Source organism: Pelodiscus sinensis, chromosome 3 (assembly GCF_052426305.1).
Source record: "Pelodiscus sinensis isolate ZL-2025 chromosome 3, ASM5242630v1, whole genome shotgun sequence".
NCBI classification, from domain to species: Eukaryota; Metazoa; Chordata; order Testudines; family Trionychidae; genus Pelodiscus; species Pelodiscus sinensis.
The window spans coordinates 122,872,492-122,897,912 of record NC_143054.1 but is presented as its reverse complement, the minus strand read 5'-3'; the positions used below and the strand labels follow the sequence as shown (position 1 = coordinate 122,897,912).

Sequence of the window (25,421 nt, the reverse complement as noted above, 5' to 3'; positions counted from 1 at the left end):
ATCTTGGAGCCGGCTCTACCAGACAGACAGAACAGGCTGACATTCAGGACAAGAGAATATTAGGGGCAATAAAAATGTAACAACAATTTACTGGGAGGGGAGTAATGGGCTTGGAAGGGAATTTATTTTCCAGTTAACCCAGAGTAGCAAATTCTCTAGGGATGAGGCTGGACAAGTTAAAAAATGTTAAAAAAAAAAACCCCATGCTCTGACATTTCAAACTTGTGAAAGATCAGGGTTTCAAATACTGCAAGTTTATTAGTTTTCATTGCTTAGAAAAACTCAGAACATTGAGATATTTACCTGTATTTCCTGTACCCTCTCGTTGTGGTGATTTCTCAGTTATAGAACCTGGAAGTGGAAAAAGCCCCCCAAAATTCATTATCTACTTGCCTTTGTAGTGACACATATTAGTCTAAATGATTCCTTTGTCTGTCTGCTTGCATCAGCCACAAATGCTAAACACTTCTTCCTTTCTAAGCCAGTGGATTTTGACTTGCTCCTGTACTTACATTTGCTCAGCATCAACTTAGGGTGAGGTGTTCACTTTTGGTCACCACCACACCTAAGCAAGGGAGAACCAATGTACAGTAGATGAATACATATGCAAGTAAACATGCTCAAGCACAGCACAGTCATAGGCCCATATCCTGCAATCAGATCCATGCTGTAGACTTTTACACCTGTGTGAAACTCCATTGACTTCAACAGAGCTATTCCTGACTATAGCAGTGCCCTCGCATGGCTTCATTTGCAGGAGAATTTGCTGACCATGGTGACTGAGATCTGCCTGTGCACAGCAGGAAAGGGACACTGATAAGAGCCAGTCAAGGCTCCCTGATCTCATCATCCAGACCTGTCATTTGTAAAAGTAGCAGGGGGACAGCTTTAATTTATATCACTGATGTAAGCCTCTGCTCCAGAGACATTATGCTGGTGGAGAAATGGACCCAGCAGAGCATTACTTCACTACACCATCTTTCTTCCCCTCTGTCATGCTTCCACTCTGAGCCCAACACACCCTCCCCTCTACACAACTTTATATCAGTTTCCCCCTCCCCCCCATGCAGGGAGAACTCTTCAAGGCAAATGTCCAGCTGCTTTAACTACCACATTGGCAGCACACAACGTGACTTTAATTGACTGGTGAAACCAGAATCCCATATTGACAGTGGCTGTATTGCTTCAAATAATTCTAATCTAATTTATATAATGGAGGAAACAAAAATGAAAAAGTAAATACAATGTTTCCACAAAATATTTGAAAAGATTTGTTCAGTGTTATGGAATTTAACATTTAGACTGGCTTGTTCATGTTCAGTGTCCAGAAATAGCATAATACATCCTTAAAGCTAAACTTTCAAATATAAATGCACTTAAATTGTGTCTGCAAATTCTGTAGTTTGCTTATTCAAAGTGTACTTGTCTCCACAAGTGAAACAGCAAATTGTTTTGCACAATTATTTTTTTATGTTGCAATGTGATGGATGGGAGAGGTACTACCTTTTTCTAGACATCCCAGCATTCAGTTAATTATATTGTCCATAAAGGGTTAAATCAAGAAAAAAATGGATATCCAGGAACTGTTGGCAGGGTGCCCGGAGAGCCAATGGGAACAGAGTGAGGGCTTTGAATCAAAACAGGTTCTGTTTGCTTCAGTCTTTGTGGACATTCAGGGCAAGAGAACGGAGGGGATATCCCACAAATATCAAAGTCTAGAAAGGACTGAACCTTGGAACAAAGGATATGTAACTGCACAGGGAATGTTTAGTTAGATGCAATCAGGTTATTTTCTGACTTGTGCTCTCCTCTGTACTGAATCCCAGGGAAGTAATTCTCTGTTTTAGTCTACCTTTTTTCAGTTGTTCTTTAACACCTAGCAACAAAGTATACTTTACCAACTACATCTTTTTTGTTTTGTTCATAAAAATATGATATGATTCCTTGATTCCTGTGTCCTAGAAGGCAGGAGGGTCTATGTGCATGTGCCTGAGACTGAAAGTCAGCTATTAAGAAATTACATCTTGTTTTCAAGCTCTCTCCTGAGAAACGGTTAAAGAGTTTGGGGTTACCCCACAGGAAGAAAATCCCAAGTGCATATTCTTGGGCTTTCCAGGGGCTTTTGCATTTGGGTGATAGCAGCATACCACCCAATTTTAGGAAATCTGTGACCTTAGAAAGTTTTTTAAGCAGAAGCCTTTAGTGGTAGGGTATTTTAAGGTCTCTTACTGGCCCCCTCCTTCTGCATTCAAAGTGCCAGAGTGGGTAACAGCCTTGGTATGCAACTACTTCTATTTGTTTATATTAATTAATTTCTAATTTAGGCTTATTACATCAGAATGCAATTCTTGATCTTGTTCATGAAATTTCTTGGAAATTTTGTAATGACATTTTCATAGAACTGAAAAAGTGGTTGATTAAATCAGGCAAAAGTTCTTTTTATCAAACATCCATGTATTTAAAATGAGAGGAAGTCCTACCTGTTAAGAAGAAGTCAGGGCACTAGATAGGCAACCTTAATTCTACCATTTTCTAATTTTTGAGTTCTTGATTTTGTAACCTTAATAATAACCTAAATAACATTAACATCTTTTAATGTAATATTGCAAATAATTTGCTCAGAGAAATCTTAAATAACCATGTCATAGCCTTAATTATAAGTGAAAGAAAATTTAATCAGATTCTGTGGCTGTAACATTTTATAACCAGCAATAACATCTATTATATATGTAGGCTAAAATAAAAATAAGTCTCATGCTCCAGAGTATTAATTGATAGCCAGAGGGATCACAAAGGAATTTTTACATATATGTGCACAACCTTTTATACATGGCTAAGAAGAGTTTTTAGTATGTAAAGAGAGGTGATCCTCTATAGACTTTGCTATTGTTACTTATTTTACATGAAGGTACTTACTGTGGTGAAAGGCAGCCTTAAAATCCTTAAAGTAAACAAACTCTATAAAAAAATCCCATTAATTCAAAGAGCTCTGAAGCACACCATAGCTGAGCCAATGCATCAGTCATTAAACACTAGGGCTATGTCTACTGCCCTCTCTTGCAATATGCAAGTGAGGTGAAGCATGGACTATTGCCAAGCCTCATTTGCATAATTAGTGAGGCTCCGTTTTTGAGCAAAAATCCCCTCTTGCACAAGAGCCGCTCTTCCTGAAAAAAAGAGGAAGAACAGCTCTTGCGCAAAAGGCTCTTGCACAAAAATGCAGCCTCATTACGTATGCAAATGAGGTGCAGTGATATGCCATGCTTTGCCTCATTTGCATATTTTTTGTGCATGAGGGGGCAGTGTAGACATAACCTATCTAAAGATGACTAGATGCTTTATTACTGCTTTTCTATCAAAATAGTTTCAGAATAAAATGAGGGTTTAATCTGATTTCCTTTTTCTTGGTACCAGGTTGAATAGATATTAAAAACAAGATATGGAGTAGGTCATTAAGAGCCATTATCATAAAATGAAGATTTACTATGTTAGAACATGATGTAAAAGGGGGACAACTTCATTTTAAATTAAATTACGATTTCATGGATTTAGCAACTTAAATATTTATTGTCTTATTACCTGGAAGAAAACACTGAGCAACCATATTATTTCAGCAAGTCATACTGCAGAAACCATAGATAGGTTAGTAATAAAAAGCCTTGAAAAGTGGAATAGTTGGAAACCTAAATAACACCCTTCCTGCCTCCCCCTCCCTCCCTCCGAGATTAGAACATCGTTTTTGCCTAATTTGGAACATTATAACAACCTTAGGGACAGATTATCAGCAGGTGTAAATGGTCATAATTGCATTTTCCATAGCAATGTACAGTTTTAAAACACGTTTTAAACCAATATTGTCAATTTTCAGCCATAAATTTTCAGATTGAGATATTTTTTTAAAAGTAAATTTTTGGTGGAAGATTTTGCCAGAATTATTGTTTTGAATGTTATTGAAATTTTCATTAGTAAAATAAGTCTTTTTCCACAAGCTCTAATGTTGACATTTTTCATTACCATCTAGAATTTCTGCACAAATTTAGTACCATTTCAAACCTGAGATCAAGATCGCTACTGAATGCAGTCTTTCTGAAGCTCTGAAATGTGATGCAGAATTAGTCCATACATGATGCCGATCTAATCCTATTTCAGAAAGATTTTTATTAATGTTTGTTTTATAACACTGGAGTTTGGGATTTGCCTAGGGAATTATGTATCCAAATCCTACTAAATTTCAATGGAAGTAGGATACCTGAATCCCTCAGAGTCTTTGAAAACCCCAACTAGCGTTTCTAGCTATTATTATTAGTGGTGCTACTGTGATTGCAAAAATCAATATAAAGTGGATTAGACAGTTATAAGGTTCATTTAGATGTTTAGACCAGAAATATTTTAGATCATCTAATCTGAACTCTTGTATATCACAGGCCATTATATTTCACCTAGTAACTCCTGTAGTAAACGTAGTATCTTGTGTATGGATAACATACATCTCCCAGAAAAGCATCTAGTCTTAGTTCAAAGACATCAAGGCTACATCTACATTACTCTCTACCAGAAGTGCTGTGTAGTGTATGTGTAGCTCCATGCTGCAGTGAAAAGCAGACTGTGTCCACACTGCATCCAAAGTTGATAGAGCCATTCCTTACTGCTGGAACCTCTCTCCGTGGCAGTGGAAGAACTCAGTAGTGGGGAGCTGACAGAGCCTTTTTCCTCTGCCAGTCTTTTCTTGTGGTAGGAAAAAGTTCCACAGTGGGAAAAGTTCCTTCCTCCACTGCCTCTTGCCTGCCATAGTTTTTCTCCCTGGGGGGAATCTTTTCCTGCTGAAATAAAAGGGATCACAGACAGATGCACTCTAAGGCTATGTCTACACTGCAGGCTTGTTGCACAAGAAGATCTTCTGCAAAAAGTTTTTCTGCAAGACAGTGTCCACACTGCAAAAGCGCATCAGAAAAGTGATGCACAAGAGAGCATCCAGACTGCATGGATACTCTGTTGAAAGAAAGCGCTGATTGCTATCCACTGAATGGCCACCAGGGCACCTGTACCTCTTGCGCAAAAAGGAGTTATTCCTTGTGAAGGGGGAATACCTATACCTCAAAAAGCCCCCTGTTCCATTGATTCAATGTAAATTTACTTGTGGAAAAACATACTTGAGGTGTGGACACTCTGCGGGCTTTTGCACAAAAAAGGCCCTTTTTGTGCAAAAACCCTGTAGTGTAGACATAGCCTATGAGAGAGATAGATAGATAGATTAGATAATTTTTAAATGTTATCACACCCATGTAAAGTGTGTGTCCTGTCTCTCCCCCAATAGCTTAGTGCACATAAAGGAAAATAGACTACTACTGTTGTCAGCTAATGGAGTTACTCCCTTAGAGTTAAAGGTCGATGTCCACAGAAAAGCATAGGCAGTTCAAGAATACATGACTGACAGAGACTTACAGACTGCTGTAAGATGTGAACGTGCAATATCAGTAATAGTGGGGGAATTCTTGAGAATAGGCCAAAAACTGCACAGTTTATCTCTCTGGCTTGAATGAGAGTCTGTGATATCCCAAAAGAACTAATTAAGACAGAAGCAAGTATGAACTCTGTTAACTAATGATATTTTGGGCATCATCCTTCTGCATAATGATAGAAAGGGAGGAAAAAAGATAAAAGCAACTACGAGATGTAATGGAAAATGTCAATTTTTTTCTGAAAAAAATCTCTCCAGTCCTGACAAATGGCAATCCCAGAGACAGATTGGAAAACAAACTAGTTTTGCAGTGCTGCTTCAGCAAGAATGTCATTCTATAAAATTAGCATGGGGGATTGTGATGTTTCTTTGCATAACTTTTTGTAACGCTTGTAGAATTATTTCCTGTCCTGTGATAGGAAGTCCTCTTTAAGTTCTTCATCACTTGCATGTCAAAATTGTCTTATCTGAGACATCAGTTCTGCACCTACTGATATAAATGCAAAAGCAACCATGAACTTAGTGGTGCAGAATCAGGTCTTGTGCACACATTTGATCCCAGATCCTGCAAAGACTTGCACACATCCTTAGTTTTATGCACTGTGAGTTGTCTCACGCATGTGAGTGGGACTACTTGCTATGCATAAAGCTAAGTTCATGCATGAGTCTTTGCAAAATTGGGCCCGTGATCCTGAATACAGAAGAAAGATGGAGTTTTGAGAATGTATTCTGGCTCACATAATGACTTTGAATAGTGAATAAACTAAACAATTTCTGAGAGGTAGCCATGTTAGTCTGTTTCAGCAAAAACAACAAGGAGTTCAGTGGCACTTTAAAAACTAACAAATTTAACAGGATATTAAAGTACAAGCATTTCTGAGCTACAACTCACTTCCTCAGATGCTGAAGAGAAAAAGACAGAAAGAAAAAAAGGATACAGAGATGAGAGTGTGGCAATAGTGCTAATTAAATCAGAGTGGATGTAGCTCATCTCCAACAGTGATGAGAAGACTAGAGTACCTGAATGGGAAATTACCTATTGTAATGAAAGAACCACTCCATGTGTGTGTTTATACCTTGGTTCAAGATGTCAAAAATGCAGTGAGAAACTGCTGAGCTGGAATTCATATGCAAATTTAACACTCCGAACCAAGGTATAAATAAATACAAGGAGTGGTTCTCATGTTACAAAAGGTGATTTCCCATTCGGGTACTTTAGGCTTCTCTTCACTGCTGGCTATTAGCCACATCCACTCTGATTTAATTAGCACGGATGTCACAATACCATCTCTGTATCCATTTTTTTCTTTCAGTCTTTCTTTCTGGCTACGTCTAGGCTATGCGTTTTGCTGGAAGAGGCACTGCAAATGAAGCACTGATTAGCATTTTCTCACACTTCATTTGCATAATCCCTCCCGATCCATTTTTGTGCAAGGTTTTTGCACAAAAACATGCAGTGTGGATATTTCCTTTTTGCGCAAGAACCCCTTTTTGTACAAGACCCTTATGCATCTCTGTCTCTTTCAGTTGCTGAAGAGAAAAAGTGAATTGTAGCTCACAAAAGCTTATTATGCTCTAAAACACTAATACATTTATTAGTCTTTAAAATACTACCGGACTCGTTTTATTGGTTTTTTTTAACAATTTCTGTGTCTTGATTCATCAGTCAAAGAATCTGAAACAAACTACATCTTTTTCTAGATTACATGAAAAATCCCATGAATTTGCTTGTTCAGTAAATAATTCAGCAGAACTGTGAACAAAAGAAATAAATATAATGCATTGTGGCAGTTATTGGCCAATTATTTATTGAGATTTTGGTATATGCATAATCCTTTTTGTTGAGTTTAATGAAATTGAAGGAGCTACTAGGTTTCATGATCACTGATATTACTAAACTAAATGCTAGCCATCCACATTTAGGATATCACTTAAGCACTTACATATGGTCCTGAATCAGGGTCAGAGTTTGCATCATTTGTTAAATTAAAATACACTTCTGTGCATATTGCTGAAAATTAAAACTTGTGAACATTTTATGTCTCTCTTGGCAGCTCTGTCTCACTCTAAAGTTACTCTTCAGCATTCATGCTAGATTGCACTAGATCACTGGACTAAATTGAATTTTATGGGTCCATCTAGAGTACATGAAATGGTTGAAAGAGGATATGGAAATTCCGTGGGAATTTGCATATCTTCTTCTGATCGCCCTTTCGAAAGCAGAGCTTTCAAAAGTTAAAGTAGTTTAGAGGCGGCTTTTTCGGTGAACCCTCCCCCTTGTCGAAAAGCCGCGTAAACTTCAAAAAATGATGTTCTTTTGTTCTTACACTTCTTCTCTGAGCTTCTTCCTTCCTGTAATTATTATAATAATAAAGGTTTCTGCTCTGAATACTGTGTAACTACAAAGAGGGTTTGGGGAAGGAAGCCCCACCAGAAACCTTATCTCAGTTTCTCCAACTCCGCCTGTCTTCCAGGGGTTCAAGGTGTCAATTAATCCCACTACTACAAGAAGCTTAAAGTGCAGGGTTTAGTGCTGCTGCCATTAACAAAGCTGTAATACCACCAGTGTTCTCTCTATAGAAAGGCAGCAGTTATATTGACCTAAAACTCCTGGAAAAGCAATTTGTACAGTTACTTGTACAATTCTAATTTATCATACATTTTGACATGATCGAATTGAGGCTAAAAGGTAGTCTCCAAAAATGGCTGATTTGTCATGTGCACTGATATAAGGTAAAAACTTGTGGCAACGGCAGCTGTTGTTTGTTGTTCATTTTCTGCAAACAGTGGCTTAACATTAATGTTAATGCTACCTATCTTTATTGAAAAGGGTGTGTGGTGATTTGTTCCGACCCACCCCCATCCCAGGTTTGGCCATTGTTTTTTACAATTCTGAACTTGAACCATGTGTTTTTAAATGTTATTCTTGATACTTAAAACATTTGAAAAGCAAAACTCTGTGGAATGTTTATAGTACATTTAAAAGGAAGACAATTATAAGACATAGCAATAATCTTTTTCAGCAACGTGGCTGCATGCCAACGTATGCTGGCGTATAGGTATCATATCAATGAGCACTGTACAAAATCCTAAATATTGACACAGGTAGATAAAATAGATGGATGTCACCAATACATTAAACCATTACTTACCTGGACACCGTGGAGTTTTATGTGCTACAGCTGTACCGCTGATTGGACGTCCATTGGGAGTGACGCACCAACAGTATCCTGTGTAACTATGACACTGAACCTGTCAGGAAATTACATCAAGTGAGGGAAATCTATGAGACATATGTTGACTATATTGAAATGTTCATGGCACATAGAGTACATATTTATGTGTGTCTCTTGAGTACAATGGAGTCCTCCCGCAGAATATATTTTTAAAGACAGCAAATGTATTTTCTTGTATAATAAAACAATCCACTAAAAGACTATAATTCAAATCTGATGAATATCCTTCAAGCATAAAGGGAGAGCTTCCCTTAAGTACTCTGCAGTGAGTACTTCAGTGGAGAACTGAGGAGAAAGCTATTAATATGTGTTTGCTTGTTTGATGTCCTGTACTGAAAGAGTACAAAAGCTCACAGAAGCTCCTTAGGGGACACATGGATTGACTGTCTCCATTCCTAAAGTAAGTCCTCTTTAGCTTTTTTCCAGATAGACAACATATCTTCTCATGCAGAGTAGCAACAGGATTCAGCACTTTTGTCAGCATTATTCATCCCCCTCAGAGAGTGAACTACGGACTGCCTCATTTAAATTAATGACTTTATAAATCCCAACACCTTAACCTAACCGCTAATGTCATTTTCTCTAATGTACTGAAATTTGTATGGCAAATGTGAACTATTAGCTGCATTTAAAAATGATTACGGTAACTTTCTACATTTTCAACTTAGTATAATGGTACCAAAAGTCAGTCCTGTTTAGTATATGTCTGGTTGTGATAAAAGCTTCAAATGGCACCCTTTTTGGATTCTAAGACCTTGCCTGAGTAACTCAGTCTCAGTCTATGATGCCTGCACAGAGATTCAGAAGGGATGGAGGAAGATTTCTGTATGACTCATAGTTTTGGCAATAGGATATGGACTCCTTTACCACAAGATTACTGCTTTGGAGCAGGACAGAAATCATGCACATTTTACCAGCTTATGACTTGACAAAGAGTGATGAGAAATTACTTGCCAAGGACTAAATTGGTACAAAAATGAACTATCCTATTTCTAAAATTCAGTGTTAATGTAACTCCCCCACAGACACACAAGCATGCTGAACAACCAAGCATACAAATACTGAGCCAAAACTTTTCAACCTGGCTATATGTGCCATCGTCATTGCACTCAGGAATGAAAACTTGTTGAAGTTCCTTGCGGGCTTGTTCTTGGGTGTATTTCCTCTCTGCCACACACCTGGAAACATCTAAGGAAAGGGAGAAAGCAAATAAGATTAACGATGCAACATTAAAGAGAGTATAGATGATAGTCCAAAAGCATAAATAAGGGAGAGGACTGGGAGACCCAAGTAAAGATATGGATCCTTTCATTCTCAATGATGTATTGTTACCTGAGTGTTTAGAAATTAAAAAATGGGGAAAAAGTTATATCATGGCTGCTTCTCTAGTCAAGATCCTGCATAGTGCTTCTATCTAACCAGAGTATCCAATGTCTATCAAGGGTAGTGTGTCTACTACCAATACTACTACCCAGTTTTCCCTTCAAATCCTTTTCTATTTAGACTGCAAACTCGTCAGAGCAGGAATTCTCTCATACTATGTGTTTGCACATTGCTACATTGCGTATCATGCCTGGGCTTTGACCTTAATGGTGTCTGTAGGTGCTTCTGTAAAACAAGTACTAATCTACTGTGCGATTCGTGGACCAATGATTGCACTTTCAAAGAGTGAGTTTAATACATCTTTTCTAGTTCTATTTTGTATGGTGCTAAAAATATGACTATATCTAATAAATCAGCTTTGGCTTATGGGATCAGAGAAAAATGAATCCTGTTTTAATTGCCGCAGCATACAATTGTTCTCCTGGAGCAAATTGGGATACTCTAGCTATGCCACTCCCAGGGAAATGGTGTTAGAGCCACTATACAGACTCTAGGAAACTGCAAGGTTTCTGAATACAGGACAGATTCTTCATGGGCCCCCATCCAACAGGTTCAGGGAAGCTTTGTGCTGTGACAGTAGCAAAAAATTTCAGTAAAAGGACAAGAGCATCCGGCCTGGAAAGTATTAAATAAGTGCAAAGTAATAGTAATTATCATCTGAGCGCTGGACTAGAAATTTGGAGTCCCTTATTCCTAATCTTTGTTTTCATCCTGACTTCTTCTTTAGATTTGGAGAAGTCACTGAACTTCTGTGAATTACTCTCTGTAAAGTTGAGATAATAATTACCTCACAGGAGAGTAGGGAGCAGTAATTAGTTCAAGTAAAAGTGACTTGTAAAAGTGATTAGAAATGCAAATCATTATGACTTTGTAAAAAATAAAGTATTAAGATTAAATATTGAACCGTTATGATGTCTCAAAAGGGCCATCTGTGGGGACCCAATATGTCACCTAGAAGACGGACAGAAACATTCCATCATTCAAAGATACATAGGAAAAATTAAATGAGGCAATTGTTTTGTACATACATACTTTAATAAATTGTTAGATTTTCACCAAGAGAACTTGCATCTCCGTGCTGGCTGATGTACTGTGTAACTTTGGTAATGTATGAACTAACAAGCTCTACCTAAGTTAAAAACCAAATATATTTAATCCACCTTCAGTGCCTTAACTCTTATTATGAACTTGGTTTGGTTATACAGTACTTACTTACATGTGGTTTTAATGTATCCAGTGTTTTAAAATGAAAATAAATCACTCCTTTGGTAGAATTCTGCCCTCTTTTTTTTTAGCACAACATGTGGTTTAAATGTCTAAAAGGAAAAGTGATACAAATTCCAGCACATAAGGGCTCTACTACAATGCTGATAGAGTTATAAATTATCTCTAATATTTGAATTATCATAAAGACATGCCAGAAAGAGAGAAATTCTCCATACAGTTTGTCTGTCACCATCTCTGAACAACTCTTCCTTCAAAAGCAGGAATTTCAGTCAATTTCAAACTCCTAGACTTCACAGTGATCAACTTTAATAGAACATAATGCTTAAGTTTGTAGTCTACTGTTTCTTGGATTATTTAGCTATAGGAAACACTTGAAGGTTAGTAGCATTAGCGTGCCTCTTTAAACCCCAGAGAAAACCTGGTAGAAAGTTCTCTTATCGAGTTAAGCAGCTGAAACAGTGAACAGTCAAAATATTATTCCAGATACAGCCTCGTAAATTATTCTGCTGTACTGATTTATCAAGATTTACTACAGCACATGGAAGAGCTGCGATTCAGTTAAAGCTCTGGATCTGATACAAACTGATAAAAGTGAGGAAATAAAACAGACAGGCAAGATAAAAATAATATCAAAATATCATATCTGTATTGTTAATGGCACATTAGATTATCAAAAGAAATTGGCTGAATTCATCCCAAGTGCAACTTCATTAAAGACATTATTATTACTAAATGTTTAAAGTGTTATTACAATGGAGCCTAAAGGTCTCCGCCAAAAATCAAATCCCCTGGTGCAATGTGCTATATACATGCTTAGGAAGAGAGACGGGCAAAGAAGGGCAATACTTGAGACAAAGAGTGGGAGCAAAGATATATTTTTATCTCCGTTTTACAGAAGGGGGATTAAAGCACAGTGAAGTCTAATGATTTGCCAAAGGTCACACTAGAGGTTTGTGGGAGAGCTGAAGTCTCCTGCCCCAACCCAGTCCAGAATCTTTAACCCAAAATCATCTTCTCCTGAGCTACAACAGAGTGATTTTGGGCAACAGCAGACAGAGCTGGAGAGATTCCGGGCAGTGCTGTCATGGGCCTAGGTCCATAGGACAGTTCAGGGAAGCTGCCATAACTTAGACCCCAATGCTGTCCAGCTTACTCCAGTGACCACTCTAGTCATTGGAGCCACCCACAGTGGGAGATTACAAATGGCTTCCAGCCTCATTAGCCTCTATTTCCCCAGACTTTAAGTATTGTACTGAGCCTCTTGTATATGTCTACACTGCATGCTAGGCCCAGGCTGTGACTCAAGTTTGAGCGCAAGTCCCCCTTTCATCCGTACACAGATCAGTCTGACAGCGGTTGGTGAGCACTCAGGACCTGGGTACAAGGACTCTAAGAGGGGCATGGATCACAGCCCAATTCCCACAGAGAATTTATCCAGGTGGATGCAGCTCAAGCTGCAGACCAGAGTCAGAAGGTCTGTTTAGTACAATATGGATACAGTAACACAGCTATAAGGCCTCAGTGTGGCAATACAGTAGTTAACTCAGTTTTACAGTGCTGGATGCTTGAATGCAGGCTTGGAAACATCAAGTATACAAAAGCCTCGGTCCCAAAGACCCCGGTTTTCAAAGCAGTGTACACATACTCTCTAAAGGCCCAGCATAGAATCTTACCCAGGGTATGTCTAGACTACAGGCTTCTTTAGGAAGAAGCTTTTCCAGAAGAGATCTTCCGAAAAAACTTCTTTCAAAAGAGAGTGTCCACACAGCCAAAGCGCATTGGAAAAGATAGCGTCCACACTGAATGGACACTCTCTCGCATTTAAACTGTGGTTATTATGGGCGGAATGGCCATCGGAGCACCTGTGCTTTTTCCTCTTTCCTCTTCTTTTGAAAGAGCTCCCTCTTCCCCGTCCATACACAACTTTTTCTGAAAGAGCTCTTTCAGAAACAGGCTTTTTCCTCACAGAAAGAGGATTACCAACATCGGAAAAACCCCTCTGTTCTTTCAATTTTTTTCAAAAGAATGCAATTGCAGTGTGGACGTAAGTGAAGTCTTTTCAGGAAAACAGCCGTTTTTCTGAAAAAACTCTGTAGTGTAGACACAGGCCCAGTGGGTTCAATGGAGTTACTCCTGTGAGTAAAGGGAAGCATGTACATATTTACAAGACCTGGGACTAACTTCTCATAAACTTTGAAAATCAGAAACACGGGGGCCTTATTTTGCATTCTTTGGACAACCCATATACCTATGAAATCAATGAGAATTTGGAATGTCAAATTCTCTCAGGATCAACCTGTTTGTTAATAGAAGAATTACCTAGACTGACACAGACTGTTACCCCATCTAATTCACTGTCCTGCCTCCTACAATACAGTGTTTGATGCCTGCAGTTTAAGAGGAAGAAAAAAAACTATCGCCTTTAATATAACTGGCTAATTCTGCTATAATCTACTGTGCGGAGAAAAAAAATCTGCCAAAAAAATGAGGTTTATAATGGAAACAATGACACAGTCTTAACAGGGATGCAACCACTGTTTCTCTGGCTACATCCAGTATGAATTAAGTATACAGCAAGTTTTGGGCTCCACAGGAAGATCTAATCCAGATTCGCTTAGTGGAAATTAAATTGATTGACAAAATAAATAAATAATACATCTTCTGCAAAGGGGTTTTGATTTAGTCCATCCCATATTTTTTCTTCATTGTTGGATAGTAATACGTGTGTTCAGTAAGATATAAAAAAATAATTTTCTCAGTCCACTGAGTAGCCTTCACTTACCAGGGCAGTTGAGTGTGTTTCAAATAGGTAATATATTTATCCATAAAATATTATAATGGTTTATTTAGTTATTTTATTGTAGATTGAAAATCCCACTGAAGAGACAGTAACATTCATCACTTTAAGATCACTTAGAAAATAGCTGAACTTAATCATTTGAAGAAAAAAAACCCTTAGGGTTTTACATAGGTGCCTAACTGTTCTTGTATTGACCAAAAAGCTTTACTACAGTCATGGAGAATTGAGCAAGCACGTCTAGCACAGAAACACAAAATCTAGATAACTCTTAACTCTTATTGAAGATTCCTATTTCTGGCCCCTGCTATCCTGCAGACAGAGGGACAGACAGCCACCACAGGCCTGAGGGCAAGGTGTGGGGGGAGCAGCCTCTTTGCCCCAGAAGGGGTGGGGCTGAGGGCACTGCAGTGCAGCACTGCTCCCCACCCAGCTCTCAAAGCTATGGAGAGTGCCCGGCATAGCATTTCAACACTCCCGTAGCAATTTAAAGGGCCCGGGAGCGCCGACTCCTGCTGCTGCCTCAGTAGTAGTGGCAGTAGTGGCCAAGAGCTCTGGAACCTTTTGAATTGCTGGGCCCTGAAGCAACTACCCCAATTGTCCCCCATAGTCAGTGGATTTGCCCGCAGAGCGCCCAGATAAACTGACTTTTCCCTTAATAGTACCATGTTTGTCATCTGGAACTGTTCAGTACATTGCTATGTAAACATCAGCAGCAATTGAGGCTTTGCTTGAGCAAGGTACATAAGCCTCACTTTAACCATGTGAATAGGCCCAGTGAAGTTAATTGAACTATTCCCATGCTTATGTATTTTGCTGAATTGGGGCGGGAATATAGTTATTTCTTTTCTTTGTTTTTCTTTCCTTATTATTTTACTAAAGAGTCAGTTCACGCATTGTGTATATTGGATGCACTTCTGATTATGGGATAACATGCATTAATCGGGGAATGTAATATTTCTGTGCTACAAGTGCTTCAGTGTAAGAGGTATCAGAGGGACAGCCGTGTTAGTCTGAATCTGCATAAGCAACAAGAAGTCCTGTGGCACCTTATAGACTAACAGATTTATTGGAGCATAAGCTTTCGTGGGCAAAGACCCATTTTGTCAGATGCATCAGTGTAAAAGGCTTGTCTTTGGTATGCAAAGTCCATGATGGACTCGCCAGTGACACTGGATCTAGAGCTGTACCCCATTAGGCTAACGGGCATATGTGTCACTATTCTAGAGTGATAGGAAATGCGTAACAAGTCACTTGTGCTTGAATCTCCTTGTTTTAGACATCTGAAGACCATCCACATTTGGAGAGTGGAAGGTGTCCGCAGAGGCATTACATGACACATTCACAACATAAAGACTTTGTACTTGCTGGTAATGATCATCCAATGATTTGTCTTTTCATTATTATTGCTTCATCCTGGATCTAAACAAGAAGGAAATATTATCTTTGGTGAAACCCTCATCTCTTGGCATCTAATGGAGGCAGGCACAGTGTTTTTCACATTTGCAACCACCCAGCAACTTAGATAGTTAAGCTTTAAGATAAAATAAGGAATGCTGTCCTGGAATCCTCCTTGGCACAAAAATAATCCTCTCTCTTTTGACTAAGTCTCATTTGACAAGATACAACTAGAGCTGCACTAAGTATTCACTGTAAAATCTGAAACAACAGAAATCAACCTTGATTTGGGGTTTATTACAAAGACACTCTAAAAGAGGCACAAAGGTTCACAAAGGTTTTGAATGAGCCTGATCAAGGGTAGTATGAATATAGACCCATTTATGATTCTACATCAAACTTTAGGGAAAATGCATAGCTATGTGTGTTTTGAAGTCTCCTTTACTGCATTGTAGCTTCCATCATGATAGTTTCAACTTAGTTTGGTTTGTGGTTTTATTTTTGTACAGAAACTTAAAATGTATTTATATGGATTGAAATCAATGGGAAGTATTAGTACAGACATCTACTAAGTGGAGCTATTCGCCTTTGCAGAACTGTGGCTAGAGCTGACTATAAAGGACGGTTTGACTATAAAGAACAGGTGGTGGTTGTTTTTTCCAGACTTTATTCCTTCACATTCTGACTGGCTTTAACAACCTCTGAATAGAATTATACTATTATGGAAAAAAAATACATTTGAGAATGAGATGGACCACTATCAGAATATAGAGAAATATAGAGTTGCATTTGAATCAGGATCTTAATTCTGAAATTTGCCCCCAATTTAGACTTGAAAGTTACCTCCAAAAAACTAGAAAGAACTAGCAATAATTTTTTTTTCACATAAAATATCTCTTTTCTTAAATTAAAAATGTTCACAGCAAATGTCTGTTCAATTTTTTTCAATTTTGTGATTTCCCTTCTATGCCCCATCATTTTCACCAAAAAAACCTTGGCTTTTTCCACCCAAAAACTCAGTGGGTGTGAGAAGTGGGGGAAGAGAGAAACAAGTAAAAACAACAGAGGAGAAAAAGAAAAAAAAGTGCATGACATGAAATATATTACACTTATAATAATATACTAAGCTTTCAATTTGATATATCAGGTGATAGTTGTATTAGCCCATTCTTTAGGTAACAGCCTACATCAGCACGTCAGTTAAGAGTTCCCACATTTCATTGTTGTAGGACTATACACTATCTATCTAAGGGTATGTATATACTACCCCGCTAGTTCGAACTAGCGGGGGTAATGTAGTCATCCGCAGTTGCAAATGAAGCCCGGGATTTGAATTTCCCGGGCTTCATTTGCATGATGCCGGCTGGCGTCATTTTTAAATGCCGGCTAGTTCGAACCCCGTGCTGCATGGCTACACGCAGCATAGAGTAGCTAGTTCGGATTAGGCTTCGTGGAACGAGGAGTACAGCTAGTTCGGATTAGGAAGCCTAATCCGAACTAGCTACTCCGTGCCGCGTGTAGCTGCGCGGCACGGGGTTCAAACTAGCCGGCATTTAAAAATGGCGCCAGCCGGCTTTATGCAAATGAAGCCCGGGAAATTCAAATCCCGGGCTTCATTTGCAACTGCGGATGACTACATTACCCCCGCTAGTTCAAACTAGCGGGGTAGTGTAGACATACCCTAAGTTCTATCTTTCAAGTCAAGCTGTTAGCTGAAGGTGGAGATGGTAAGGCTGACTGACTGTAACCAAGTTAATTGTTCATAATGTTAAAGTATAGCATAAAATTCATATCCTCAAAGAAATACTCAGTAGTGATATTCTTCTAACCCTACAGACTGGGAAAGTCACAGCTGAATAGTAGCATTAGAATCTGAGGGAAAAAGTTTACCTTAATTCCTAAATGAACTGTGTACTGTAAATGGCCCTATGTTTGGAGAGTTGCAAGAAGTGCCTATTACAACTGATGTGTCAATAAATAAGAGTGACAAACTTCTTTCACCACTGCCAGAAACTTTAAGTGTTTTAGTGTTATTGAAATGCTGTATGTGCCTCTTTCTGGGAAAATAACAAAATATTTTTATGTGAAATTCCACACATATTTTTATATGTGTTTCAGTTCTTTATGTGAATCTGAAAATGAAGAGAGTACCTTTTGTTATGTCTATGATAGCCCATAAAAGGATGGCATTTTTAAACAGAAAGGCTCTTTAAGATACCATAAATTAGTTAAGCTAAACATAAGCTGTATAGGATTTCCCATAGAAAAAGGGATCTACATCATTACAGAGAAATAGCAATAATATTATTTATGACGGCTGTCTGGGTTGTACTTATTTAGCAGTAAGACACTGAACGGGTAGCCTTTGTAAGAAATAACTATGGCTATACATGCTGTGCCTGGAGCCCAAACTACCATCTTCTGCCTGTTGAGGAACTTCTAGGACAGGGTTGAGCTACATTGACAGGGTTGTATAGGCACACTTGCTTTGTCATTGTGCAGAATGGACTTGTGTACTGGACACAGGCTATTAGTCAATCCCAATCTGTCACATTAATTAAAAATAAATGGAAAGAGGAAAAACGAATCTTGTTGCTATTATTGAATAACAACAATAACAACAATTATAAAAATTATCTTGAGTATATAATCCTGCAAATATAGCCGCACCTTTTCAGGCAAAACTTTATGAAAATCGATGGGAGTTTGTCTGAGAAAGCACTGTGGGATCTGGCCCCATTATGTGTACCATTGCTGACAAGCAAACTGAATTCTCAACACAAATAGAACTTTTAAAAGAACACATGGCATACGCTCTTCAGCTTCCTCATGCATGTCCAGTTCCCTAAACCTTAAAGAACTTATGCAAAAAGACCTTGAATATTTAAAATCGCTAAACTGCTGCAAGCTGAAGAGAAGTGCTACTTGTTTCAAGCCACCCTTTTCAGCCTCTGCTGTTGTCAATTATTCATTACTCTCTTGACATTACACCACAAAGCAAAATCTGTTTTTTCTCCACTAGACACTTCTGTTTTAGGTATTGCTCACTTTGAGACAAGATACAGTAGGCTGACATTTTGTGGAGACTTGAGACTTGAAGATGCTGAGGTGTAAGTTGAAGAGATGTCCATCAAGTATTAAAATGTTCGCTCTCAGCTGATATTAGCAGTTTCTGGACTCTGGGAAAAAAATATTGATGCTCTCAAAACAGAGAAAGCTTCCCACTAATCTATTTATGACTAAGGCTACTAATTTGAGATCTCCAAAAGTGGAGGGGGGAGGGAGACAAGGTTTTGTAGCAGAAACCTTCTCTCGCCACCTAAAATTTTAGTTTTAAAAAATGCATGTACTGTATATTTGTCTGCCATGGGAAATTATGAGAAGTCAAACAAATTACAGTGCAAATTATTTAAATAGCCTAAAACCATTTGAAAACTACACAACCAGAAATATATAAAAGCATATTTTCAAAATACATGGATGGAGCTATGCTCAGTAATTGGCTAACTAGAACAATAAGCCTAATGCACATGTCCTGTACAATATAATAGAGATGAAATCAATATTTTTATAGAAATGATTCTAAAACCTTTAAGAATGTAATAGATAATTTGCATAATCTTTGTATACATTTTTTGAATTATGCAGTAGAATTTTACAGCAGAAATATGATTATCTACTAAATGCTACAGGATGGTTCTAAAAACCTATAGAAAACTTATATGATTTTTCTATAAGAGAAAGGCCAGATGTCTTAGATTTTATAATAAGCATCGTTTCTGCCACATACATAAAGCTTTATGATATCGGTTATATAAATACAAATTAAATATCGAGACTAAGGTCCTGATCAAGCAAAGCACATGCTTTGTATAAAACCATGGTGTCCAACCAGTTCTGAAGGAGTAGCCACTATAGTGGTTACTTCTATAGTGAACTAGCTACACTCAACTGGCCAAATAGTCACACGTGGCTAGTGGTTAGTGTGTTGGACACCACGGCTACGTCTAGACTGGCCCCTAATTCCGGAAAAGTCATGCAAAGCAGGTAAGTCAGAATAGGGAAATGCGCGGGGGATTTAAATATCCCCCGCGGGATTTAAATAAACATGTCCGCCGCTTTTTTTCCGGCTTGGGGAAAAGCCGGAAAAAAGCCTCTAGACTGGCATGATCCTCCGGAATAAAGTAGGAATAAGAGATCCTCCAAAAAAGGGCTTTATTCTGGAGGATCGCGCCAGTCTAGACGCTTTTTTCCGGCTTTTCCCCAAGCCGGAAAAAAAGCGGCGGACATGTTTATTTAAATCCCGCGGGGGATATTTAAATCCCCCGCGGATTTCCCTATTCTGACTTACCTGCTTTGCATGACTTTTCCAGAATTAGGGGCCAGTCTAGACGTAGCCAAAAGGTCTAAAGCATGTGAGCTATATAAGTGAAGTCAAAGGGATTACTCATATGCTTACAGTTGAAATGTAACTAAGTGTTTGGCTGGTTCTGGCCCTGGATATCCAGACTCTGAAGCACTTATTCAATTCTCGATGAGGTAAAACACTCGTTGAAGTTGATAGACCAATCATAAAACCCTCACTTGTGCAAAATACAATTAAGTCAATGGATGTTTTCCCTGATTGAGGAATAAAAAGTTCAGGTTATGCCACATTATTATTTTATTTTATTACACAGAATCTTTCATCAGAGACTCTCAAAATAATGTATACATTTTAATGAAGTCCCACAACATCTCTGTTAGATACTTTTAGGTGCTCATGATACAGGTTGAGAAAAGAGGCAGAGACACGTTGAGTTAGAGATACTCAAAATAGATCCGATAGCCAGAATATACATAAAATACAGAAATCTTATTCACAATTCCATGTTCTAATTAATAGACTACATTTCTTTTTTTAAATATAAAACAGGAAGAGATAGGGACTTGGCCCCACAGGCTGGAGTGCAGATCACTCAGAGCACCAGAGGGAAACCTACTTAACTCTGTGAATTAGAAGGAAGTTTTGCAGCCTAACATCAACTTTTTTGGTGCTTCGACTGTGACAATGCAACTGAGCAGAACAATTCAGCAGTAGAGATTTGTTCTCTAAGCAGCTGAAAAGAAATCAGTACTTTATTTCTGATAATCCATCACTTATATAACCATCGCTTAAACCAGGGGAATGTATTTTTTTCTGATTTGTAAAAGGCAAACACATTTATGCTGAGTTTGTTTGTTATGTGAAGAAAATCCTGGGGGAGAGAAATGGAGGAGTCAGCCAGAATGAAAGATTTGGCTGTGCTGGATTTCTGATGCCACAGACACCCTACCTGCAACACTCGGGGGAGGAGGGGGTTCAGTGGGTGGAAAAAGTATCCATACTATCTAATGCAGAGGACTTCTGTGTGGGATTGGTAGGGGATAAAATCATGGAGGGAACATTTCACATAGCCCTACCACCTTCTTCCACAGCACATTTCCACTCCTCAGAAACCACAAAGCTCCAAGGACAACACAAGGTCTTTGGGAAGTTTCTGAGGATTAAAGATTATGCTAGTGTAACTCCCCACTTGCACATGTACCAGCCCCTTTGATCCCTTCACAAGTAAACCCTATGAGATTACTGGGGCTCAGTTCTCGATTGAGCAAAACCCCCATTAACTACAAGTGTGTACCCTTTGTCAGCATCCTAACAGCAGGCTCCTGTGCTGTGCAAAGTTCCACTGACTATAAAGGGGCTCTGCATGGTGCCAGAGTCCAGATGACAGGATCTGGGGATTGTTTGTAAACAATTATGTGACTTCTATTCCAATTATTTTCAGTGCCATATTCATGTGTACTCAAGCATTTGTTTTGGTCAGGGTCAGGAAATTTTAGCTTGTTATGGTTCATATTTACCTACAGAGCATCAACAGTCAATCTTGTAAAGGACTGAGCACTCCTGTGAGGTTCCAAGACTTCTCAGTTACCCCTGACTTCAACAGAAACTGAGGCACCTCAACCTCACAGGATCAGGACTTCAGAAGATCAAGCCCCAACAAATTAGAGTTCCAGATTATACTGGTTATTACAAGTAGGTGCTTAAAATATACCACAACAATCTTGTGAATAAGACCCTGGACTATTATCTCGGAAATCTAGGTGCAATCCCAGGTCCTATGACAGACTTCTGATGTGACCTTTAGCTAGTCACTTAGGGCTTGTGTACACTACATAGAAGACTGAAGCGGCCACAGTTGATCTTTTGGGGTTCGAATTCGCTCGTCAAGTGAAGACATGCTAATTCAAACTGAGAGGGTGCTCCCGTCCGTGCCAGTAGTCCTGGTCCTCGTAAGGAGTAAGGGAAGTTGACGGGAACATGTGCTCCCACTGACCTCCTGCTCTGTGGATAGCACCAGAACATGATTTAAGATACTTTGACTCTAGCTACATAATTAACGTAGATAGAGTTGAGTATCTTAAGTCAACTTTCCTCTTTAGTGTCGACTTGGCCTGAGTTTCACTGAGTTTCAGTTGTCCATTTTGGCTATGTCTACACTACGGGGCTTTATCGGAAAAAGGTACGCAAATTGCGCTCCACAATTTGCATACCTTTTTCCGATAGTTTTTTCAGAAGAGGCTTTCCCAAAATTTGCTCCATCTACACTGGCCAAATTTCGGAAAAAATCTCTTTTGGAAGAGCCCTTCTTCCTTGTGGGAGGAGGGAGACATGGCTTCTGAAAAGCATATCTGCTTGTCCACAAAAAAAGTGGAAGAGCAGATGTGGTCTCTGGACGCAGCCGAGTTTTTCTGGGATACCTCCAGTATCCCAGAAAACCCCTGTAGTTTAGACATAGCCTTGGTAAAATAAGGATAATACCAGTTCCTTGCATCCATCCTTGTCTGACTTGTCTATTTAGACTGTAAACTCTTCAGGCAGGGAGCTGTCTCCTATTATGTACATTGGGCCCCAAACACCATTAATGCTTCTGGGTTCAACAATAATGCAAATAATAATGCTTCTCAGCTCTCACCAATTTTCTTGCACAAACAACTGTCTGTTTCTAGTGAGGGAAGTTCAGAGTTTAGGTTTTGTTTGGAGAAGCATCCAAAAATGTGGCTGTTCATCTAAAGTTTATTCAAACTAGCTGAACCTCTTGAAGTTACAAAAGTGGGCTGGAAATATTACAAGAATCAGACTTCTCATAATGTTTCCAGCACTCTGGCATCTGGTTCCAAGCTTGCCTGGAAGCATAAGAGTGCACAAAAATGAAAAATAATAGAGAGAAAAATAAATTACAGGGTTGCTGTTTTTCTTAACATTGAAAGAGTCCATTGGGCCTGTGCTAATTTTGGTCAAAGGTGGGTGTGGGGCTCATGAGGTGCCTCTTTTCAGACCAGTTCATCCTCCATTAACTTTATTCTCTTAAAAACCAAAAATTCACATATAGCTCTTTAAGTGCCTATTACAGTCATGAGGGCACAGGGGACAGAGGGAGAAATGAGACAGGGATTACAATCCTGTTCATTGGTTTTATCATCACATTTAAAATCCAAATCTTAAAAATAGCTTTCCCCGTGGTTTTAAGGAATTGCCATAAAAAGTCAACTTTTTCTGGTAAATGAACCCTGAACAACTTAAAAAAAAACACAGAGAAAACAATAAGCCCTTTAAAACAATGGGCTCTCTGTAATTCCAGTCTTTTGACTGTCTCAGAATACATATATCAAGCAAATATTGATAACAGAATTGGACAAAGAAGAAAGTCACTGTGACTTCTTAGCTTTTGTGGGAGGAGAAAAGTGTCTGCCACTAATACTTGGAGAAAGGAATACGCAAGGAGACATTAATTTGAATTTGATTCCAACTTCATTGTGTATATACAGAATCTCGGTTTTGATTGTGTAAGCAGGCATGTCAAAACTGGAGAGAAAATGCTGACTAGAAAGTATTCAGAGAGGCTGTATAGCATAAACTGCCACAAGAGCTCAGAGATTATGCTGACCTGACCACACTGCCCAGACCCCTTTCTCCCTCCCTTTCTGAATGAAGACACACAGGTTTTGATCCATACACAGATATGTAATCGAGAATTCGATTTTCATTAAAATGTTCTGTCAGCTCTACTAAAAAAAAAAATCTCTGCTCTTCAATCCTTCCTTTTCCTGCTACAACAAGTTCCACTCTTTATAGGCAGTCAGAACCTTCAGCAGAGTGTTTGACTGAGATTGTCAGAGATGACAACATACCAGGAAAGGATGGAGAGACTGAAACTCCAGTGAGACCAATTGACCTTCCTTTTTCTGCGCTCAAACTTATTTTCACAGCTTGAGGTATTTCAGAAGATTGCTGCAATGAGCTTGACTGAAATGGTATGTGATTGGACACCCCAAGGCTGTTTATATTAAATTAAAAGTGAAAATAGGAGGAGTTTCTTTCTCTCTGATATTCATCAGGTATACCACTGGCACTTGTGCCCAAAAGCAATATAGCAGCTATATAGAAAAATAAAATTTAAAGTTGACCAAATTTAGTGTTCAGTGAACTAAGAGTCAAAAAGCACCACCTCGAACTGTGTGGGGGTGTCGAATGCTAGCAGCTAGTCTAGAGCCGCCCCTGTGTGTGTGACAACTCTCAGTAATATTTAAGCTGCCCAAATAGAGCTGGGAGGTCAAATATGAGGATTACAATTGTGCTAAAATTCTATAAGTTAAAATGCACATGGCAGTAATGCACTTCTGCAAACTTACTTAAACCAACTCCAGCAAAATTTCCAAGCACTGTTACAACTGATGACCACAAGGTTTGCACAGGGAAATTCTATTTTATGGAAAAAAAGCATTCTGTAATTGCCATTGTCAGTGCATTTGGTAGATTGCAGGGAAAATAATTAAGAAAAAAATATGCATCACACTTTATTTCACAGAGTGCAAAGTGTTTTAAATATGTACAGTGCACTACTGCAAAGTGTTTACAAAAATTCTTCAACTTGGACTCAAGTAACTGCATTATGTTTTCTTTGTTCATATAAGGAAGCAGATCCATCTGCTAGTACAATTGCACATTATAAAATGAAGAACTAACATGATGTTTCATCTAGGAGGAGGAGGAGTCTGAACGTCTCTTAAAGCAGTCTTGGTGTTTTAGAGGATTGGTGGAGTTCATCGACCTAGAGAGACATGTGAAGTAGAAAATTGTCTCTGAGGGTACGTCTAGACTACTGCGTTTTGTCGACGGAAGTTTTGTCGACAGATACTGTCGACAAAACTTCCGTCGACAAAGAGCGTCCAGACACATTGAGTTCTGTCGACAAAGCAAGCTGCTTTGTCGACAGAACTCCATAGTCTGGACGCAACGTTACAGGCAATAACACCTTCTGTCAACAGAGTTCTGTCGACAGAAGGTGTTATGCCTCGTAAAATGAGGTATACCAGCGTCGACAAAACTGCTGAGTTCTGTCGACATTATGTCGACAGAACTCAGCGGTAGTGTAGACGCTGGTATAGTTTTGTCGACAAAAGTGGACTTTTGTCGACAAAACTAGGTAGTCTAGACACACCCTGAGAGCCTGAGTCTGTGTGGTCTCAATACTTTTATTTTATTTTATTCTATTGTTTGTTAGAAAGTAAGGAAAGGTAAATCTTTGTGATCGCTGCTATACCCATATTTGTTAAACATAGAACATTTTAGCAGGAAATCAAGCCCTGCATTTAAGAAAGGAAGCATGTACATTTCTTGAAGCATGCCAACCCAACGTCTCTGTGACTAGTATTTGAAGGAATGAAAATGTGCATATCTCAGATCACTAAATAATGAAACTGAAATGTTGGGACTTCCCATTGCCTAGTGTCTGTGAGATTGAAGGAGGAGGAGAACTAAATGAACAAATGAGGTGAAGGAGAATGAGGTTTTTCCACAATCTCAAACTAGTGCGTTGGATATAAAAACTAGCACAAA

The 25,421-nt window shown here is 38.8% G+C and overlaps 1 protein-coding gene across 3 annotated transcripts in view; it reads right to left on the bottom strand.

Moving 5' to 3' along the window:
• SMOC2 (SPARC related modular calcium binding 2) overlaps window positions 1-25,421 on the bottom strand; it is a 174,318-nt gene that overhangs the window by 91,294 nt on the left and 57,603 nt on the right. For all 3 annotated transcript variants that reach the window (XM_075924671.2, XM_006121968.5, XM_006121969.5), the window contains exons 3-5: window positions 9,776-9,882; window positions 8,611-8,710; window positions 304-351 (exon numbers count right to left, since the gene is read on the bottom strand). In XM_075924671.2, the coding sequence (XP_075780786.1) occupies window positions 304-351; window positions 8,611-8,710; window positions 9,776-9,882 (255 nt within the window). The remainder of the gene's footprint in view (window positions 1-303; window positions 352-8,610; window positions 8,711-9,775; window positions 9,883-25,421) is intronic.